General features: G+C 44.1%; 1 protein-coding gene across 1 annotated transcript in view; it reads left to right on the plus strand.

Moving 5' to 3' along the window:
• LOC123512189 (CUGBP Elav-like family member 5) overlaps positions 1-17,236 on the plus strand; it is a 507,702-nt gene extending 490,466 nt beyond the window's left edge. The window contains exon 2 of the mRNA XM_045268432.1: positions 17,025-17,236. Within this exon, the coding sequence (XP_045124367.1) occupies positions 17,025-17,236 (212 nt within the window). The remainder of the gene's footprint in view (positions 1-17,024) is intronic.
• Positions 17,237-19,041: the final 1,805 nt, after the last annotated feature.

Below are 19,041 nucleotides of genomic sequence, written 5' to 3' on the forward strand. Positions count from 1 at the left end.
TATTCTTTTTTTCTCCATGATTTCAATGACTTTATTAACGAAATTTAAACAATGGAGGTCACAGTGCATTATTCCTCCACATTCCTGATTTTTTCCCTAAGGATCTGTATGAAAATTTGAGGTCATTTTCGTTCAACTTAATGAATTTAGGATGTTTTAGCACATTTTTTCCAGCGGGTTGGTGTAGTAGATCAGAGGGCGCGGACGTCTCATTACTTCATTATGTCATTAGTGGCTGCAAAACACAGCCCACCGCCTGATTTAGGTGATAATGCGGGTATTTAAGTATTCATTAGCGGTAAAATTCTTATAATTCATAGTCGCCAACACTCTTTCGATAATTTTACGGCCAGATACAACTGCTAATTAGGGAAGTCCCGGTACTACCCCTCCTCTCTCTCTCTCTCTCTCTCTCTCTCTCTCTCTCTCTCTCTCTCTCTCTCTCTCTCTCTCTCTCTCTCTCTCTCTCTCTCTCTCTCTCTCTCTCTCTCTCTCTCTCTCTCTCTCTCTCTCTCTCTCTCTCTCTCTCTCTCTCTCTCTCTCTCTCTCTCTCTGGTCTCATCTTGGCTGCTACATCATCGGTAATAGCGCAGCCAACTCAAAGCAGTAGGTGTGCTTTCTCTGCTTTTCATCCTTGCCTCCTCTTGCCCACTTCATTGTGTGTGTGTGTGTGTGTGTGTGTGTGTGTGTGTGTGTGTGTGTGTGTGTGTGAATTGTAAGGAAAATTAATTTGGGTAGAATTGTATGAGGTTGTTGGTTGTGATAGGAGTGATGTTGGGCTGTGTGTGTGTGTGTGTGTGTGTGTGTGTGTGTGTGTGTGTGTGTGTGTGTGTGTGTGTGTGTGTGTGTGTGTGTTTACTTTGGTTGCAATTATATCATGATTGAGTCATGACAACACAACAAATATGGTGCTGGTGAGGGTTTTGAGGAAGCTCCCCCTTCTACCATGAAACTTTCGTGAAGGCTGACAGTGTGTTGTGTGTGTGTGTGTGTGTGTGTGTGTGTGTGTGTGTGTGTGTGTGTGTGTGTGTGTGTGTGTGTGTGTGTGTGTGTGTGTTTGTGCGTGTTTGACGTCACTAATGAATAACCAAATAAAAAAAGTTGATAAAAATAGGTATGGACAAGCAAGTTTATTTGCTTTTTTACACATTGCCTGAAGCTCAAAACAATAACGTGTGTGGCGCAAAAAGGTTACAATAAATTCGATGAATTAAGACCTCTTTGATAAATTGGCGGACTGTACCAACGCATGTACATTGGAGTAAATGGATAGATGGATGAACGAATAGATAGGGTGATGTATAGATAGCGGGAGTCAGGGGCAATACGCAGATCACAAGCAACAACGAACAATTGTTTTTTCATCAAATATTGTGCGCCATTTAATGTATCACCCTCCCGTCACGCGGCACTGACACACTCACCGGCATAAACATGACACTCCACGCCATTAATTTAATTCATCCGTTCATCTTTTTTTTTTTTTTTTTTGCCTTTTTGTTAAACTGACTTTTTCATTTAGCCAGACAATTTGTCAGTCGTTTATTTGTCAATTAACATACGCCTCGTGTATTTACGCGTGTCATTTACTTAAGGATATTTGAGCCTCATGAGTTGACGCCGATTAAAGCTCGCCAGGTTCTGACTTGAGCTTTTTTTCCTTCTTTTTTCATAGAAACTGACTATTTTTCATTCAATTAGGTACTTTAATGATTTGTCTATTGTTTATTTGTAAATCAACTTAATTTTCGTGAATTTATTTATATCCTTTACTTAATATTTATCCTTTGAGTCAATGAACACCAAGACTTGAAATTCTTAAGGTTCTCTGTTAAACTTATAAAAAAAAAAAATCTTAGAACTGACATTTTCATTTTACCTGTGAGCGTATTACTGTCATGTCGCCGTCATTTACTCAGTACATTTATGGTTTACGAGTCGCTAAACATCAAGCCTCGGGTTCTCCAGGTTCTCTGTTACGGTGGTTTTAAATTTGAAGTGTTCCCAAGCAAGCCGAGGTAGCACCGGGGTGGCTGGCGGGACTCGCTCATATCCAGCACAAAAGCTTCGCAATTAACGCAGCCACGACTCTTCCTGACGCTTTTGGACTAACTGTGAACGTAAAGTGTGCTCTTTGTCCCCTCACCAGGTCCTTTCTCTCTCTCTCTCTCTCTCTCTCTCTCTCTCTCTCTCTCTCTCTCTCTCTCTCTCTCTCTCTCTCTCTCTCTCTCTCTCTCTCTCTCTCTCTCTCTCTCTCTCTCTCTTTTCCTAAATCTTCAACAATTTCTCTTCTTATTCCTTTATTATTGTCTACTCTAATTTCCGTCGCTTCTCACTTCACCTTTCTCTATTTCTGTCTTTCGGTCTAACATTTTTCTCAGATATTCAGTGATGTCTTAACTATGAATTCACTTTCTAACACTTTATTCTTTAAATTATTTCCTCCTTTCCTTTTCTCGAACATCCAACCCTTTCCATTCCGTTTTTTCCTCGCATTCAACACTTCATACCTCTGTTCTTTCTCTCTCTCTATTGTTATGTTTCCAATACTTATTTCCTTCGCCTACACTCCACCGCTCTTTCCCCTTAAGGGTCTATTCCCTATACCTCACCTTCCCATTTCTGTCTCTTGTTTTCGCTAATTAATAAACATTCTCGTTTACATCTCCGTCTAAGTTTGTATGCTTAACTTACTCCCTTTCCTTTTTCCTCCCTTAATCTTTAATCTCTCGTTGTCCATTAAGTTTCTCTAACTTTGTTCTAGTGTAAAATTTCCACTTTTCCTAGAACTTACCATTCCTTATTTTATTTTCCTTCCTGTAACTCATGATACTGAAAAAGGCCCCTCAAATAGACTGACTCCCTGTGATTCAATTGATTCGTGATTCTGCTGTGCCTGAAGCAATCATACAATTTAAACAACCATGTAAACAGCTCTGTAGTCTAACAACTGAACAATATTGCCGTGTACTTTGCTGGAATCTCTTATGAACTTGTGATGGAAGTGGCAATTCGTACAAGTATCGTCCCGCTCGTCGCCTCCCGCTGCTCTCGCCAACCCGCCCGGCAGAGGGAGAGTTTGTGCCGCTCTGTGAATGTGTCGTAATGCGAAATGAAGTCATAAAAATCCGAAAAGAATAAGAAGATATGCACTTAGTTCCGTCTAGACTTCCTGAACGTGTCTTGTTCTCTGTAGCAGCGGCAAATAGAGGCGCGGTAATATAGTAATGGTAGAGTAATAGTAGTGTGGTAGTGAGGTAATAGTTCCTGAAATGACGTCAAGATTGCCCGTGTAAAGATCCTCCTTGATTACTGTGTGTGTGTGTGTGTGTGTGTGTGTGTGTGTGTGTGTGTGTGTGTGTGTGTGTGTGTGTGTGTGATATTCAGGCAATCTTGTGTTCGTGAGTAACAACAACCGTGCTAGCAGCAGCTGTAGTAGTAGTAGTATTAGTAGTATTAGTATTAGTAGTAGTAGTAGTAGTAGCAGCTGCCGTGGTACTAACAGTAATAGTAAGACTGCTACTTGGGGACAAAAAAAATGTGCGTAATCGTCGTGTACCCGAGGAGCGCCCGTGCCGTCGCGGGAGGAGGTCTGTTGATGGCCCATGTAAAGAGGATGCAGGAATAGGGTGGAATTATCACGTGAGAACCTCAATTACAGCGTTTTAAAGTGTTGTGTGTTTCTCAAGAACTGTACCGCTATTCCACGGGCTAATGTGATGATGTGTTTTGTTATTTCTGGTTCATTTCTAGCACGGAATCATGACGTAAGAAACCCAATTACCCTGTGTTAAAATGCCATGTTTCTAAAAAGGTTGTTCAATTATACAGCTACACTTCAACCAAATGTGACGTATATTGTTATCACTGGTTCATCTCTAGCGGGGAACCATTACGTGAAAACTCTCATAACACTGCACTTAAGCGTTGTAGGTTTCTGAAGAGGTGAAGAGGTGTAACTATTCTGTTCACCAACCCAATGTGATGTATATTGTAATGTCTTGTGTTGAATCATGACGCTAGTACCTAATTTAAGATGCGGCAAACTGCTATACACTTCTTAAAACGACACCACACTGCTCTTACTATACATGAACTCAATTTGATGATGGATTTTGTATCATTTCAAGCTTCTTTCCTTATAATTCCCCCGTGGCTGCCGCAGTTTCGTACCCCATAACTGGAAGGGTTTCGTCTCTCCACTAATATAATATGATCAAATAGCAAAAAGCCCGTCATATTACCTCGCTGTAAGGTTACCCGTGGGGATTTGTCCTTTATGTATCTTATTTTTAGACGGCAGCGGTGGAGGAGGAGGAAGAAAACACCAAATCTTTATATTTCTTGCAAGGAGGAGCGAGCCAGCGAGGGAGGGACGGACCGAGCTGAGCCTCAATTTCGCAGTGAAGGAAAGACCCACTATTTTATAATGAGTAATACCCCCACATGTTTATGGCAGTCGTGCATCACCCCTCATGACTGTCCTATAATCCCGCCCACGATTACTCATCCATCACGACCCTAAGACGACACACCTGCCCGCTTCGCCCACTCCGCTAACTCGTGGTCGTACCCTCGCGTGCCTGACGGTCGTGCGCGGGTATTTCTCACTGAGCATGTTTGAGTAAGATTACCCAGTGGAGTATTTTTAACCACTTGGTGTAATCCTTGGCTGGTGATGTGCTGGTGGAAGGAGAGAGGAAGGGCGGTGGTGAAGACAGGCGAGACGGAATGTGAGGGAAGATGGGAATAAAAGGGAAAGGAGGAAATAAAGGAAGAAGTGAGAGAGAGGGAGAGAGGGCAATAATATGGAGGAGGAAGAAGAGGAGGAGGAGAAGGAAGGTGATGATCATGAGACAACTTTAATTAGTAGCCGTCTTGTGTAGTGTGAGAGAGAGAGAGAGAGAGAGAGAGAGAGAGAGAGAGAGAGAGAGAGAGAGAGAGAGACGTGCAAAGTAAGGAAAGGACCTGGACTCTTCTCTCATCCTTTAACACTCCATCCTTCAGATTCCTTCTCTGAGCTCCTTAATCCTTCTTCCCACGCCCTTATCCTCTCTCTCTCTCTCTCTCTCTCTCTCTCTCTCTCTCTCTCTCTCTCTCTCTCTCTCTCTCTCTCTCTCTCTCTCTCTCTCTCTCTCTCTCTCTCTCTCTCTCTCTCTCTCTCTCTCTCTCTCTCTCTCTCTCTCTCTCTCTCTCTTCTTACCTTATCATGTACATATTCAACTGACATTCAAGCAAAACCAGGAATGATAAGAACATGATGGTTTCCCTGTGCTGTGAGGGACGTGCTGTGAGGCACTTACATTCTCCCCCGCCGCCAGTGTACCGACAAAAGCGGCTTATGATTCAATCTTACCTGGAGGGTGCTTGTGACACGAAGCTTTTTACCTCTTTTCAACCCCAGCGCTGGTCAGTAAGGAAATCCCGGTAAAGTTGGTGGCTAAGACGAATGCTCACTTATCTGGGTAGTTTCAGTAGTCAAGGAGGTTGGAACGATGAAGAGGGATAAGGTAAGGAAGAAGGAAGGACGCCAGTAAGGTAAATTCTATGCAGTTTTACCACGTGTGCACTTTCTTTGGTATTATTTTTTGCGTCTCATTTTTCGTTCTGCTCTCCGTTCATTCTCTCCCTGCATTCCATCCGTCTTCGTCTGATTTTCCACGCTTTCTTCCTCCCTGGACACACCATTCATTTTCTTCATTCTCTCCTCGCCGCCTCCCACTTGGTCATTTTATCAATCTCTTTTTCATTCTCCTTATCGCAGCTGCCACATATTTTTTCGTGTATCTTTTTCTTCGCTTCAATTTCCTTTCCTTGCTTTTACCTAAGTTTTCACCTCGCCAGCTTCTTTGGGTGTTCAGTGAAGCTTACTTTTTTTTCTTTCCTCTTCTCGTAAATCGCATTGTTGATCCTTCCAGCCCTATATATTTTGTCCTTTTTCCTTTTTCCTTCGTCTGACTCCTTGTGTTCTTTGTGATTCTGCTTGAAAACCCTCTGACCTCGGCACCCCAGCGTCATTCAGCGCAATCGAAGTGAGCCGAATATCCCCAGAGCGAATATATGAAGACTAAATCCTGACGTATCGCTACAGACCGGGATTCCGTATGTAAATTGACCGAGACTTCGTCCACTGCGAAGGAGAAGGCTTTCTTTTTATCCGAGGGAACTTCCTCTCTCCTGCCTTCCTTCCTTGCCTTCCCTCTTCTTCCTCCTTCCTTCCTACCTGGTGTTGCTGCTCTCCCTCGCTACCCATTCTCTCTCTCTCTCTCTCTCTCTCTCTCTCTCTCTCTCTCTCTCTCTCTCTCTCTCTCTCTCTCTCTCTCTCTCTCTCTCTCTCTCTCTCTCTCTCTCTCTCTCTCTCTCTCTCTCTCTCTCTCTGTCTGTCTGTCTGTCTGTCTGTCTGTCTGTCTGTCTCTCTCTCTCTCTCTCTCTCTCTCTCTCTCTCTCTCTCTCTCTCTCTCTCTCTCTCTCTCTCTCTCTCTCTCTCTCTCTCTCTCTCTCTCTCTCTCTCTCTCTCTCTCTCTCTCTCTCTCTCTGTTACCTTACTTTTTGCTCTGATTGGACCTACTTCTTTTCTCTCTCCCTCTCACCACTCGCTCGCTCGCTACTTTCTTGCTCCCTTTCTGCACTGAAGCTCATTTCCTCTTTCGCTCTCTCATATTCTTTTTATCCCCCTTATATTCCCCTCACTACCAGACTCTCTTTTTCCCCTTTTATTCGCCTTTTATCACCTCCCAGACACACCCCCTCTCTTTATCTTATCTTTTGTTTCCTTGGTGAACTGTTGGCCGCGTTCCGTCGCCCTGCCAACACTACACGTGCCTGGTTCATTGTTCCAGAGTGAGGCTTGAGGTGTGAATTCTTTGTTTTCTCTTTTCACCTCTTCAGTACTGGCACGCATTTTTACCATTAGTTTTGTGTGTGATTAGACGGTTTTATTTATATTAGGAAGTGTTTATGGATGTCAGAAGATTACTAGCCAGAGCCTTTAATATTTCTGTCCTCATGTAAGTTTCTGAAGCTGTATGAAATCACCAAATGATAACCAGAATGAATGTGGAAACGCGTCATGATATTGAAGGGGTTAAATACTAAATCAAAAGACATCAGAAATGATTAGATGGATTCTTAAATGATTTTCTTTCTTTTTATTGGCGATGCAAAGTCCATGTTATTATAGCTAGGATGCGCTGCTCTCTCATAAGGGCTACTTATAAATGCTCACGACATGACTATTCAGATTCTCACAGATATTATCCTATATGTGATGCATAATCCGTTTCAAACTCTCAATTGAATCAAGAAAATGCTCCTGAAAACCATTAGAGTTACCGGTAGAATCTTGAGTACCTTGACGTGTTTCCTTATACATTCTAGTTACTATTTGGCGATTTTATACAGCTTCAGAAACTTATGTGGGTGATTAGAATAGTGACAACTGTGGCAATTAATTTTCTCACCTCCATAGACCCTTCCTAATGTCAAGGAAATGGTCTAATCGTACACAAATCTCAAGGTAAAAATGTGTCCCAGTATTGAAGCGGTTAAGAGCGATGAAGCAGAATTCTCGTCATTTTTTAATTAGAATCATAGTGATACTGTTGAAAGTATTAATAATTTTTTTTGGAACCTGTTAAAAATGGAAATAAGAAGCCAGAACGTTTATGCATATGGGAGTGTGTCTGCCAATACTTATCACGAGCTGATATTGCAGAGCACTTGGTTGGTGTTTCCCTCACAGCGTGGCGTGTTTTGCATGGAGATTAGGCCGCGATTCATAGCAGCGAGGTAGGCAGAGGTGGTGTGGTGGGCACTTCTTACCCGCCAGTGTTGTGTGCCTCGCTACCTCTTTGTTATGGTTATCACATAGAGTTCCCTGCTTTGGTTTCTATTTTCTTTGCTGTTATTTTTGTTCTTTCGCTCTTAGCTGGAAATGTATCTGTGTTGATGGCATAAAATACACCAAATGTTAGTGTCTTTTCTCTTCATTATTATCATATATAGTTTTTGTTTTTATTTTATTTAGTTATCCATAGTCTTGTCTTAGCTCAAAATGTGTGCAAATAGAATAATTCGCAACAGAAATAACAGGTTTATCATTGTTTTATGCCTTGGTTTCTCTTTCTCTCTCGTCTTTTAATTTATGCCATCACTATATAGCCGTCCTTTTTGTATTAGAATTTCTTTTTGTCGATATTCCCGTTTTGTCTTGCAAGTGTCAAATATCTAATGCTCATAATGGAGAAAACACTAAGGAAATTATGTGTGTTACCTTCATGATAGAGAAAACACGAAGGAAAGCCAGCAGGGACAAATGTGGAGACTGAGAACTACCTGCTTATTACTTTATTAGATCGTGAACATTTAAAAGCTCACGACTGTTTACCATCGAGTAATTTCCATCCTTGCCTTTGCTACGTAGAAAGCGTCAAGGAAGGGTGCCGGGGACAAATATGAGGACTACCTACCCTTTACCTTTATAGATCATGAATATTTAAAAGCTCACAACTGTTTACCATCGAGTATTTCCATCCTTGCCTTGGTTGTGTAGAAAGCGCCAAGGAAGGGTGCCGGGGACATATGTGAGGACTGCCTACCCATTACCTTTATAGATCGTTCCTCCTTCGTCATGCGGGAACAGCACATGCCTTCACCTGTGCAGGGGTGTGAGTGTCCCGCGCCTCGCTCCTCACGTAATGTATGCACGACACTCCATTACAGTGCACACCGGGAGAGGAACAATAACGCGCCCCAGTGTAGGCGTGTGTAGTGTAATGAACTGTTGTGCATTCCAGCTCACCTTCACGCGAACTTGTCCTGTAGGCTTTGTGTCACATGCTTCTGTCCTTCCTTCTCTTCTGGGTTCTCTGTCTCCTGTCTCATTGTTTTTTTATCTTCTGTTTTCTTGTGCTTGTCCTTGTTTTTTTTATGTATTTTTTTGTCTTCACTCTTATTTTTTTGTTTATTTCTTCATTTCTTTATAAAAATTTCTTCCTATACATAAAATTTTCATGGATTTTCTTTGTTTTTCTTCGGTTTCCTCCTCTCTTCCTCCTCCCCCTCTTGTTCCTCCTTCTCCTCCTCCTCTTCCTCTTCCTCTTCCTCCTTCTCCTCTTCTTCCTCCTCCTCCTCCTCCTCCTCCTCCTCCTCCTCCTCCTCCTCCTCCTCCTCCTCCTCCTCCTCTTCTTCCTCTTCTCCTCCTCCTCCTCTTCCCGTTCTGACAGTACTGTTAAATTCGTAATGCTAAACTAGATTCGTGTGTTTGGCTTTTAAGTTTGCTATTCATGTTTCTCTCTCTCTCTCTCTCTCTCTCTCTCTCTCTCTCTCTCTCTCTCTCTCTCTCTCTCTCTCTCTCTCTCTCTCTCTCTCTCTCTCTCTCTCTCTCTCTCTCTCTCTCTCTCTCTCTCTCTCTCTCTCTCTGACACAGTCGCTCACGGTCGCACGGAGTAACTGATTCGCGTGCCCATCGCTCACTCGGGCAGCGTTTAGCATGGCAATAAGACGAGGCGAGGACGGAGCCTTTGTGCGCCGGGCTAGTCGTTGCTCACGCCTGCTTCCCCCCCGAGTGGTTGATGCACAGCGCAATCACCATAAGGCAGCCAGTCCCGCGATGCTGCCAACACGCCGGCCTCTGTACTCTGTAGCCTCGTTCACTGAGGGATGAATGATTGTTTTCCTTTATTCGTGTGTTCGGCCGGAAGCTTAACTGTTTTGCCTGTTGTCTCTTTGTGTGTGTGTGTGTGTGTTTGTGTGCGGTTGCTAGTTATTTGTTCCTATTATTTTTTTATGTTTGTCTGTCGCCGCCTTTTATGTTGTTGAGAGAAGGATGAATAAGTGATGGTTCTGTTTTGTATCTCTTTTTGGCTGTGGCTGTTTTGTGCTTGTGTGTTAGACGAGGTGCTCACAATGTTGGAAGTTTGAGTGTGTTAGCTAGTGTGTGTTGAGAGTCAAAGAATGTATACGTTTTTCTTTGTGTTTGTCAAGTATTTATGTTTATCTAATTGTTCTCTTACTCTATTATTTATTTATTTATTTATTTATCTTTTGTGTGAGTTGAATGTTTTTGATAGGTTAAGGAAATGACACCGTTTCTAGAGTGGTTATCTGTTCACATTACTAGCGAGAGCGGGTCAGAATGGCGCTGCTTCTGTTCCGCCGCCTCACCGCCACTGGCCAGCCTGAATCACTTGGCGGTCTGGTCGGTGGTCGTAATCCTGCTCGGAAATGGACAAATGTAACCACAAACTGTGTCGGCTCGTAACTTGTCTCTCCCCGTCTCCGTTAGTCGCCCTGGGCTCCTCCCGATCGCGCTCCGTTAAGGGATTGCCGTCACTCGCAGCCATCTCGACGTGTTTACGATGGAAAAGCGTGTTATTAAAGAGAGTATAAAAGCTATAGTGTGAAAAAGAATGCATTAATATTACCGGATCATTGTAAAGTCAGTTTTTACACACGTGATTTGTTTATTAAATATGAAATGCTTAAAGTTTTGTCGAGATTTATAGAGAAATTCCAATGTGCCAATAACCGTGCAACAGCCGGCGATTTGATTCAAAAGTGCAGCCAAGCCGACGAGCCACACAATGAACAGAGTCAGCCCGGCCATCATCAATTCCACCAGCAGGAGGGAGCACACAATTTAATTTTGAGCCTTGACGGGGAAGCTGTGGAGGGACACGGATCAAAATATACAAACATGTGAGCCCAATTTTTGCCAGGGGAGCGCGGAGCTGGCGGCGGCGGCGGCGGCAGAAACAGGTCGCGAGTGTGTGTCCCTGAGTCCGACGCGTTTTTACGTATTTTTTTATTGTCCAGAAGTTTGGCGTGAGGCGCGACTCTTGATAGGAGGCGGCGAGACGCGGGAGACGGCCGCCTCGCCTCCAGGAGAACAGTGGGGGCCGAGGAGCAGAAATGAGACGGCCGAGAACAGAGCCTGATGCCGAGAATTTCACGCTCACTCGAAACTTTTCATGTTTTCAGGGTTTTAGTCGAAATTGTTGAGGGGTCTTGACCATACGGCGGCGCCCCGACAGCCGGCAGGACAGCCAACCACCCGCTACGAGACTTCGGCACGGCGGGAGAGGGAGAGGGAGGGGAGAGGATAGAAAGGATGGATGGAAAGGATAGGTGGATAGAAAAGAGGTGCAACGAGAGTTAAGAGGAAGCAATAAAGAATGAACGTGGGTGGAAAAATAGTACGTTTGGCAATAAAGGAGAAATTGATGCGGGTTAAGGACAATATGCTTGACAGGGAAGTCTTGAGAGGCGCACAGTGAGGAATTATGGAGGGAAAGAGGATCATCCCATGCCAACTTACTTGAGATCGAATCCTCTAAATCAGGAACTCCACTGTCAGATTAGTTACATTTCTCTTTACTCTTTCTCTCTTCTTTCTTTCTCTTCGTTTTTCATTTCTATCTTCCGCCCTCTCTCTCTTTTCCTCCCTTCCCCAGCTTCCTTCCTTTTCCTCTTCTTCCTTCTCCTTTTCACCTCTCCCCGTCTCCTCTCTTCTCCAATTTCAATCTTTATCCGTTTCCATTTCTTTCTTGTTCTTCTTCCATCCTCCTCTTTCGTCTCTTTTTTCTTTTTCTATTCCCATTTTTTGTCCTGATTTTCCTTCTGTCCCTCTCTGCTTTCCTCTTCTCCCTTACTCCTGCTGCTCCCTTACCCTTCCCCATCCTCACCTTTTCTTCCTCCTTTTCACTCTCCATTTTTTTTCTTTTTCCTTCCTCTTACTCTCTTACTTACCCCTCATCCTGCTTTTCCCGTCCTCCTTCCTCTTTTCCTTCTTCCATCTCCACCCTTCCTTTTCCTACCTTTCCCTCCCTCATGCTTCCCTCCAATTCCATCCCTCTCCTATTCCCATTTCACTCTCTCTTCTGCCCTTGTTTTCCTTTTTCTCAACCATAGTCTTCCTTCGCCACCCATCTATCTCATGACTTCTTTTCACTCTTATCCTTACTTCGCTCCCTCTTCTGATTTCCATTTTCTTCATTTTTCAATCTTCATCCTTCCTCTTCTCTCTCTCTCTCTCTCTCTCTCTCTCTCTCTCTCTCTCTCTCTCTCTCTCTCTCTCTCTCTCTCTCTCTCTCTCTCTCTCTCTCTCTCTCAGTCTTCGTTTATCATCGCTGTCTCATGTCTCTCTGTCACCCAGCTGTCCTCTGCCTCCTTTTCCCTCTCCGTATCTCTGTGTCTCTCCTGGTATCTCCACTCCCCTTCCCTCTCCGTCTCTCAGTCTCCCCCATGGTGGTGGCGCACGAAGCTGCAAGGTCCGGGTCTGGCGGTGGCAGAGTCTTTCCCAACTCCTCCCTGATCGACAGTCGCCGTCCTATTTCACCTTATCTGGCTTCCGCGTTCCATCCCGCCAAGTCCAGAAAGTTCATATAAACCAAAGTGACTGATGCTTTTCGATACCAGGCCTTCGTTAAAGATGGTGGCGCCTCCAGACCAAACTTCGTGATGGTCTGTAACTATGACCTCGTGTTTTCTCTCAAAGTCACGAAGGAATGTTTTATATAAAGGATGTAGTCTTGCTTCTTACTGCTTGTGCTCGTCTTGTCTTGTCTTGGCGTGTTTGGCCTGCTGGAGGGAAAAAGGAAGGTGGTGGTGGTAGTGTGGTGACTGTGATTGTTTGTGTTGTGAAGGTTTGGGGTTTGTATCAATAGCTGGGGGTTACTAAATGGGCAGCTGACAGAAATGGAAGTGTTGTAAGGTGTGTGTGTGTGTGTGTGTGTGTGTGTGTGTGTGTGTGTGTGTGTGTGTGTGTGTGTTGCAGTGGTATAATAGAGGGTTGTTGGGGTGGTGCGACATGTATATGAAGGGTAGACAACATAATTAGGGGTTATCCATATATTTTAAACACATATCTAAAATTTTCCACCATTTCATGATATTTTTTCCCAAGGCCACGCATGAATAGCCAGGACTGTTACAGCAAACAATGGCCACTTTGGTTGAAGCGTCCGCCGCATCTTTGTTTATCCTGAACCGGAAGGCAAATACAGGCACCATTTCTCCATTGTCCATAACTTCCTTCCTTGTGTATGGTCCGTTTTGCATTCCACATTTCCGTTCTCCACCTCACCCTCCGCCGCTGTGCTCCATTTTTCTTCTCTGCATAGCCCTCTTTCTGCCCCTATGTCATCTTTTTATATAGGGACGTTTTTGCATCCTTAACTGCCTTGATCTTTCCCTTTATCACATTCCCATCTCTCCCATGAATCCATATGAGTTCCAGCTTTTTCTTTATTCCTGTTTACTTTACTTATTCCCCCTTTCCCTCTCGTCTGAAATAATCACTGAAAAAGCCGAGAACTCTGGTGGCGTGGTTGCCGAGTGGACGAGGGACAGCGAGGGAGAGACCGTGTGTGTTAGATGGAGGCTGGCAAGATATAGTGGTTGGCTGAGTATTTAGCAGTGGGCGAGGCGGTCCAGCACGGCATGTGGGTGCGTACCAATGCTTGACGGTAAGGCAAACGAGTGCTCAGTGTTTTGTCTGTAGCGGATGTTATACGCTCGGCATGGCGGTGAAACTTTTAAATTGGTAGTTCTTTGTCGCCAAAAGTTTGCCCGAAATGGAGGGAGTGTGGCGCGCGACGCAAATGTCTCCATAAAAAGGATGTTTTCTTGTAGCTCTCCCGCTCGGGTTTCTCTGTGACGCAACTGCTGCAGGTAGCCTAATGTTTTCTTTATTGCGACATATGACATTTTGGTGAGTACCTAGACTCTGTTTGCCTGGAGGCGTCTTTGGTATAAGCAGAGGAGTGAGTTTGCTGTAATGCGATTCTTATTCAAAACACGAGCCTGAGCATAAGATTCATGGATGTATTATGCGGCGAGTTTGGTTGTTTGGGCGAGTGTCTCGAGGCGGCGAGAGGGAAGGTGAGGAAAGCTGTGTTGGGAAGTGACGGAGCCCTGGCTGGCGGTTCAGTGAGGAATGTTTGCTGCTACTTAAATGCGGTCGCTGCTTCCATTACCACTTCTGCTCTCGCGTCAGTACTAATGATTGTTTGAATTGTATCTTAGAATTATTATAATGATATCAAGGAAGATAACTATAGTAATCATGCTATGCTGCTGCTGCTGCTGCTACTACTACTACTACTACTACTACTACTACTACTACTACTACTACTACTACTACTACTACTACTACTACTACTACTACTACTACTACTACTACTACTACTACTACTACTACTATTGATGACAGCTATGATAATGATAACCAAACATAATAGTAGTAATAGAAAAATGATACGTTATGATTGTACTAGTTTATCTCTCTCTCTCTCTCTCTCTCTCTCTCTCTCTCTCTCTCTCCTCGGTAAACTCTTTCCTGCAGATAAACCCTTCAGTAGACAGCACGGGAAGGGAATACGAAGGTTGGTATAACTTGGCCCAAAACTTTTCCCCTTTTGTCACTTAAGTTTGATCAGAAGCGAACAAATTATTATTTTTACGTGGCAGTGAAGTTGCCATTAACTTCCAACTTTTGTGGAAAATTTCTCTCCTATATTTCGCTAATACTATAAGTTTGCGGTGGGCGCCTTGATCTCTGCCTCGTTCCTGCCTCCTCGCGGCTTCATTTCCAAGCAGTCACTGGGAGACCAAATATTAATCCCTATTTTCTCCATAGTAACACAGACTCATTATATGCAGAAATGTGACCAAAAACCTTAAATACCTGTTTTCTAGTACCAGATATATTAAATTTTATCACATTTACCTCAATTACTAACCTTACGTAACCTATCCAATCATGTTGTGTGGTTGGATTTGCTAAGCTTGACAGGCATTAACAGTGCGCTGATTGATTCAAATCTGTAATAATTGCGCTATATAGTAATCAGTATACTACATTTTAAAGTGTCTCGAGTTATATATGTGTAATTTTTACTTATGTGGAAATTGATGAGATATTTATAGTAAAGAAAAATGAGTTTGAGACTAACTGTGTAGTCGTAGCCAGGTGGTGAAAACTCGGAAGATTCAAGAGCATGGGCACCAGAGCAAGGTAAGACGCTTCGTGCATAGACGCAGCATCCAGCTTTAGAATGAAAATATGAATAAGGAAAGTAGGAGGGGCTACTGACAGTTGCCTCAGACAGCTGTGTTGCAGTGAGGAATAGATAAGGTTTAGTAGATGCGAGGTTGGAATGTGTTATCCTGTCCTGATTGATTAAAGACGATTTGAAGAGATCAGGGAAGCGAAAACACACATTGTCTTCACTAGTGACCCTCATATGGTGGCGCTGTTCCCATGGTTATTGGCTGGAAGGGTTCCTGTATCCCTCTGTGCCTTCGGTAGCGAGGGAAGTGTGCGAGACTCCTGTAGAAGGGGAAGGGCTGGGGTGCCTCACGCTTCTCTGCCTCTAGGTACGATTGCCGCCTCCTTAGTCCAGGGCCTTCCCACACTCCGCCGCCGAGTCCCAGCCTGTGAATAAAGTGAGAGAGAGAGAGAGAGAGAGAGAGAGAGAGAGAGAGAGAGAGAGAGAGAGAGAGAGAGAGAGAGAGAGAGAGAGAGAGAGAGAGAGAGAGAGAGAGAGAGAGAGAGAGAGAGAGAGAGAGATGAGACATTCCACTGTACAAGCTTCACAACTCTTCATTGTCTTCCTGGTGGTGTGAAAGAGAGAGAGAGAGAGAGAGAGAGAGAGAGAGAGAGAGAGAGAGAGAGAGAGAGAGAGAGAGAGAGAGACGTGTGAGGAACTAAGTTGTAGGTAAAAATTATGCTAGAATGTACTTTAAATTCTTATCTTCAGTGTGTGTGTGTGTGTGTGTGTGTGTGTGTGTGTGTGTGTGTGTGTGTGTGTGTGTGTTCGTTCCACCCCTTCCAGACCACATAATGATGCACATGGTGGCCACGGTCAACCCTGAGAGGCGATATCCCTGTGTACACCCTTCCCGCCACCCCGGATATTAGAGATCAGGAAGTCGCCAGCATCCCCCTTCGTGTGTGTGTGTGTGTGTGTGTGTGTGTGTGTGTGTGTGTGTGTGTGTGTGTGTGTGTGTGTGTGTGTGTGTGTGTGTGTGTGTGTGTGTGTAATTAGCTACAAGAACAATAAGGGAAAGAGCAACATTTCTAGAAGTAAAGAAAAATGATTCTCCTTCATTATCTCCTTTATGAGTGAAGTGAACGAGTGGGCAGTAAATATGGCAGAATAACGAGGCTGTGCTTGTTGTGGCCATTCTTACCAAGGGAAGATTAATATGGTATCATATTTCAGTTCTCATAGCAATCTGTATTACTTTTGTGTATGTGGGTTTGAGAAATGTGGTGGTTGTAAAAAATATGTATGGTAAAAATGCATGATTTATTAGTAATCTGTCTTTTACCGAAGGCTCGCCATTGGTATGAAAACCTTAATTGATGTGTGAGTATCGTGTTTTTATGATTGTGATGAATGTGTCCGCCTGAAAAAAAGGTAAAGGTCTCATGTCGTTAATTAATAATATTTAATGGGTGATTTTTCTTCATCACTGACTTTATTTCTTTTTGTTTACTGGTGGTCGGGTTCATGGCTATTCATGTGTGGACCTTGTTTTCTACCCATTTCACAAGTATAGTTTGAGTATTTTCATGCTAAAAGTGTATATATATATATATATATATATATATATACATACACACCTTTTTATTATAGCTATGTCTGTCTCGTATCACATTAGTTGTCGATCCATTTCCGTGGTGATTCAGTAGTTATGTTTCATGTATACTTCATTTACAGCATGTATGATTAGTGTGACCTTGGATGTCATGCAAAACGGAATATAATGAGAAATTACCTCTCTTTAGGAAGGAGAGATTACTGACATATCCTCCATTCTCTCTCCCTTTCTTTCCTGAATCACTACATTATAACCCCCGTCATTCACTCCACATCTTGTCTCTTCCTTCCATCTCTGTCTCTCCTCGTGCCTTTACATTCCTCCTCCTCCCGTTGTGCCTCAAGACGCCTTCTCAGGTTCCCCCTGAACTCTCGAGACCTTTAGTTACTCACTCTGGTTTTTCTTTTCCTCCACAGGGTGCGCGTTCCTCACCTACTCCACGCGAGAGGCCGCACTCAACGCACAGAACGCACTACACGAGAAACGCACTCTTCCTGGGGTGAGTACCGCTTTCCCAACCTGTAAGAGGCTCCTTTGGGCTTCATGTTTTCTCTTGCTTCACTCCTTGACTGTGGACGTGTTTCTGAAGCGGCGTTCATCAAGGATTAACGTGCATCAGTCTCTGTAAACAGCCGGTGCTTGAATTTTTTATATATGATTTGTGGAAAGATTTAGTTTATCGCTGCAGGCCGACGATGGTTTCGTCTCCGGCGTTGCTGAGGCGCCTTTGTCTCGCTCTTCTATTGCCCCGGACACATTGCTCCAGGGGGCATCGTTCATTGAAGTTTAAGTTTAAAGCCTTCCCGCGTTCTTTCAACTTTAAGGGTCAAGAAAGGAAGAAACTGGAAACGAATTTTGGGGACTTTGTTCAAACACTGCTACTACTGCGTCCGCCATCCTCCTGTTGAATGCTGCTGCTGCTGCTGTTGCTTCTGCTGCTACTGCCACTGCCACTGCCACTGCCACTGCCACTGCCACCACCACCACCACCACCACCACCACCACCACCACCACCACCACTACCGTCGCCTGGAGCACAAAGGCGGCTCTGGCTTGCACGTCTGCACAGCCGGTTCTCATATCCAGCACACATTGCATTTCGCGAGTATCTATCCTTGCATGGAGGAGGACAGTTTGGGTGACCCCACTCCGCTCCTCGAGAAACATTTCATAGGTGTGGCTATTGTTGTATTGTGGTGCGTGGAGGTGTATGAAGAAGGCATGGGCAGAGCGGCACAATGTAAAAGGTTCAGTTGAAATGTTCCGTATTTTTCCCCTCCGCACGCCCAGGTCAAGGTTTAGTGGGCTGCTTGGGAGTCCCGCCAGTTGCTGTGCGTCAGTGTGCTTGTGTGAGCTGCGCCTCCCTGCCTCCCCTGGACTGCTTCCTTGTTATTAATAGGAGGAGTGTTAGTTTTTCGTCTCTGATGGTACATTATTTATATAAGGAAACATAAGAGACATACATGCATTCAGGGAGACTTAGATGTAAAGTAATATATACATTCATTCATACATATACAGGTGTGTGTTTATGTAATGATATAGCTACACATGCATGTATTATTGCATACATGCATTGACTGATGAATTAAAGGGAAAAAAAAACGGAAGCCGCCTTCCAAACGAATATTTAGAGTGGCAGATTGGTAGCACGCATTGAATGAACGCTGAGGTATTCGTAGTTTTATTTTCCATACAAAAACTATGGTACAAAAATTATGCGCCATTTGTTAAGCTGCAGAGGCGATATTTGTGAAAAAGCTGCTCCAGGCAAATGCCTATCAGATAAATCCATCAACTATGGGTATTGAGCCATTCTTCTAAAACAAATAAATAAATAAATGCATCACGAGGCCTTGCTCACACAAGTAATAGCAATTCGTTGATTTCCATTGCCAACGGTACAGAGGCCCGGCCATCGCCACGCCTCACCTGCTCTGCCTGCCGCCCTGCCTGCCGCCCTGCCTGCTTCCTCAACCTGCCGCTGCCACACTACCACCATTACCACCACAGTCACCGTCACCACCACCTCCACCAACACCAGCATCGCTACTGTTCCAAAGTAAACAGCAACATAAAAATTATGAAGAAACTAAAGGCAACGGCAAGAAACGATAGAACACACACACACACACACACACACACACACACACACACACACACACACACACACACACACACACACACACACACTTAACTCTACACGGCACACAAGAGCGAAATTCCGTCTCAAGTGACTTTCAGTAGCCGAAGGTAACGTTTCACAACCTTATTTGTTATTCATATCAGTCAGTCGTGCGCCGCGGGCCGCTCCCCGGGTCCTAAGTGGAAACATCGCCCCCCTCTCCCTCTCCCTCCACACTGTAACATTATACTGAAACTCCATGCGAGAAAATAAAATCTGTTAGCACAATTTCCCAGGATTGCACACGC

The sequence above is a fragment of the Portunus trituberculatus genome, chromosome 33, assembly GCF_017591435.1.
Source record: "Portunus trituberculatus isolate SZX2019 chromosome 33, ASM1759143v1, whole genome shotgun sequence".
In the NCBI taxonomy this organism is placed as follows: domain Eukaryota; kingdom Metazoa; phylum Arthropoda; class Malacostraca; order Decapoda; family Portunidae; genus Portunus; species Portunus trituberculatus.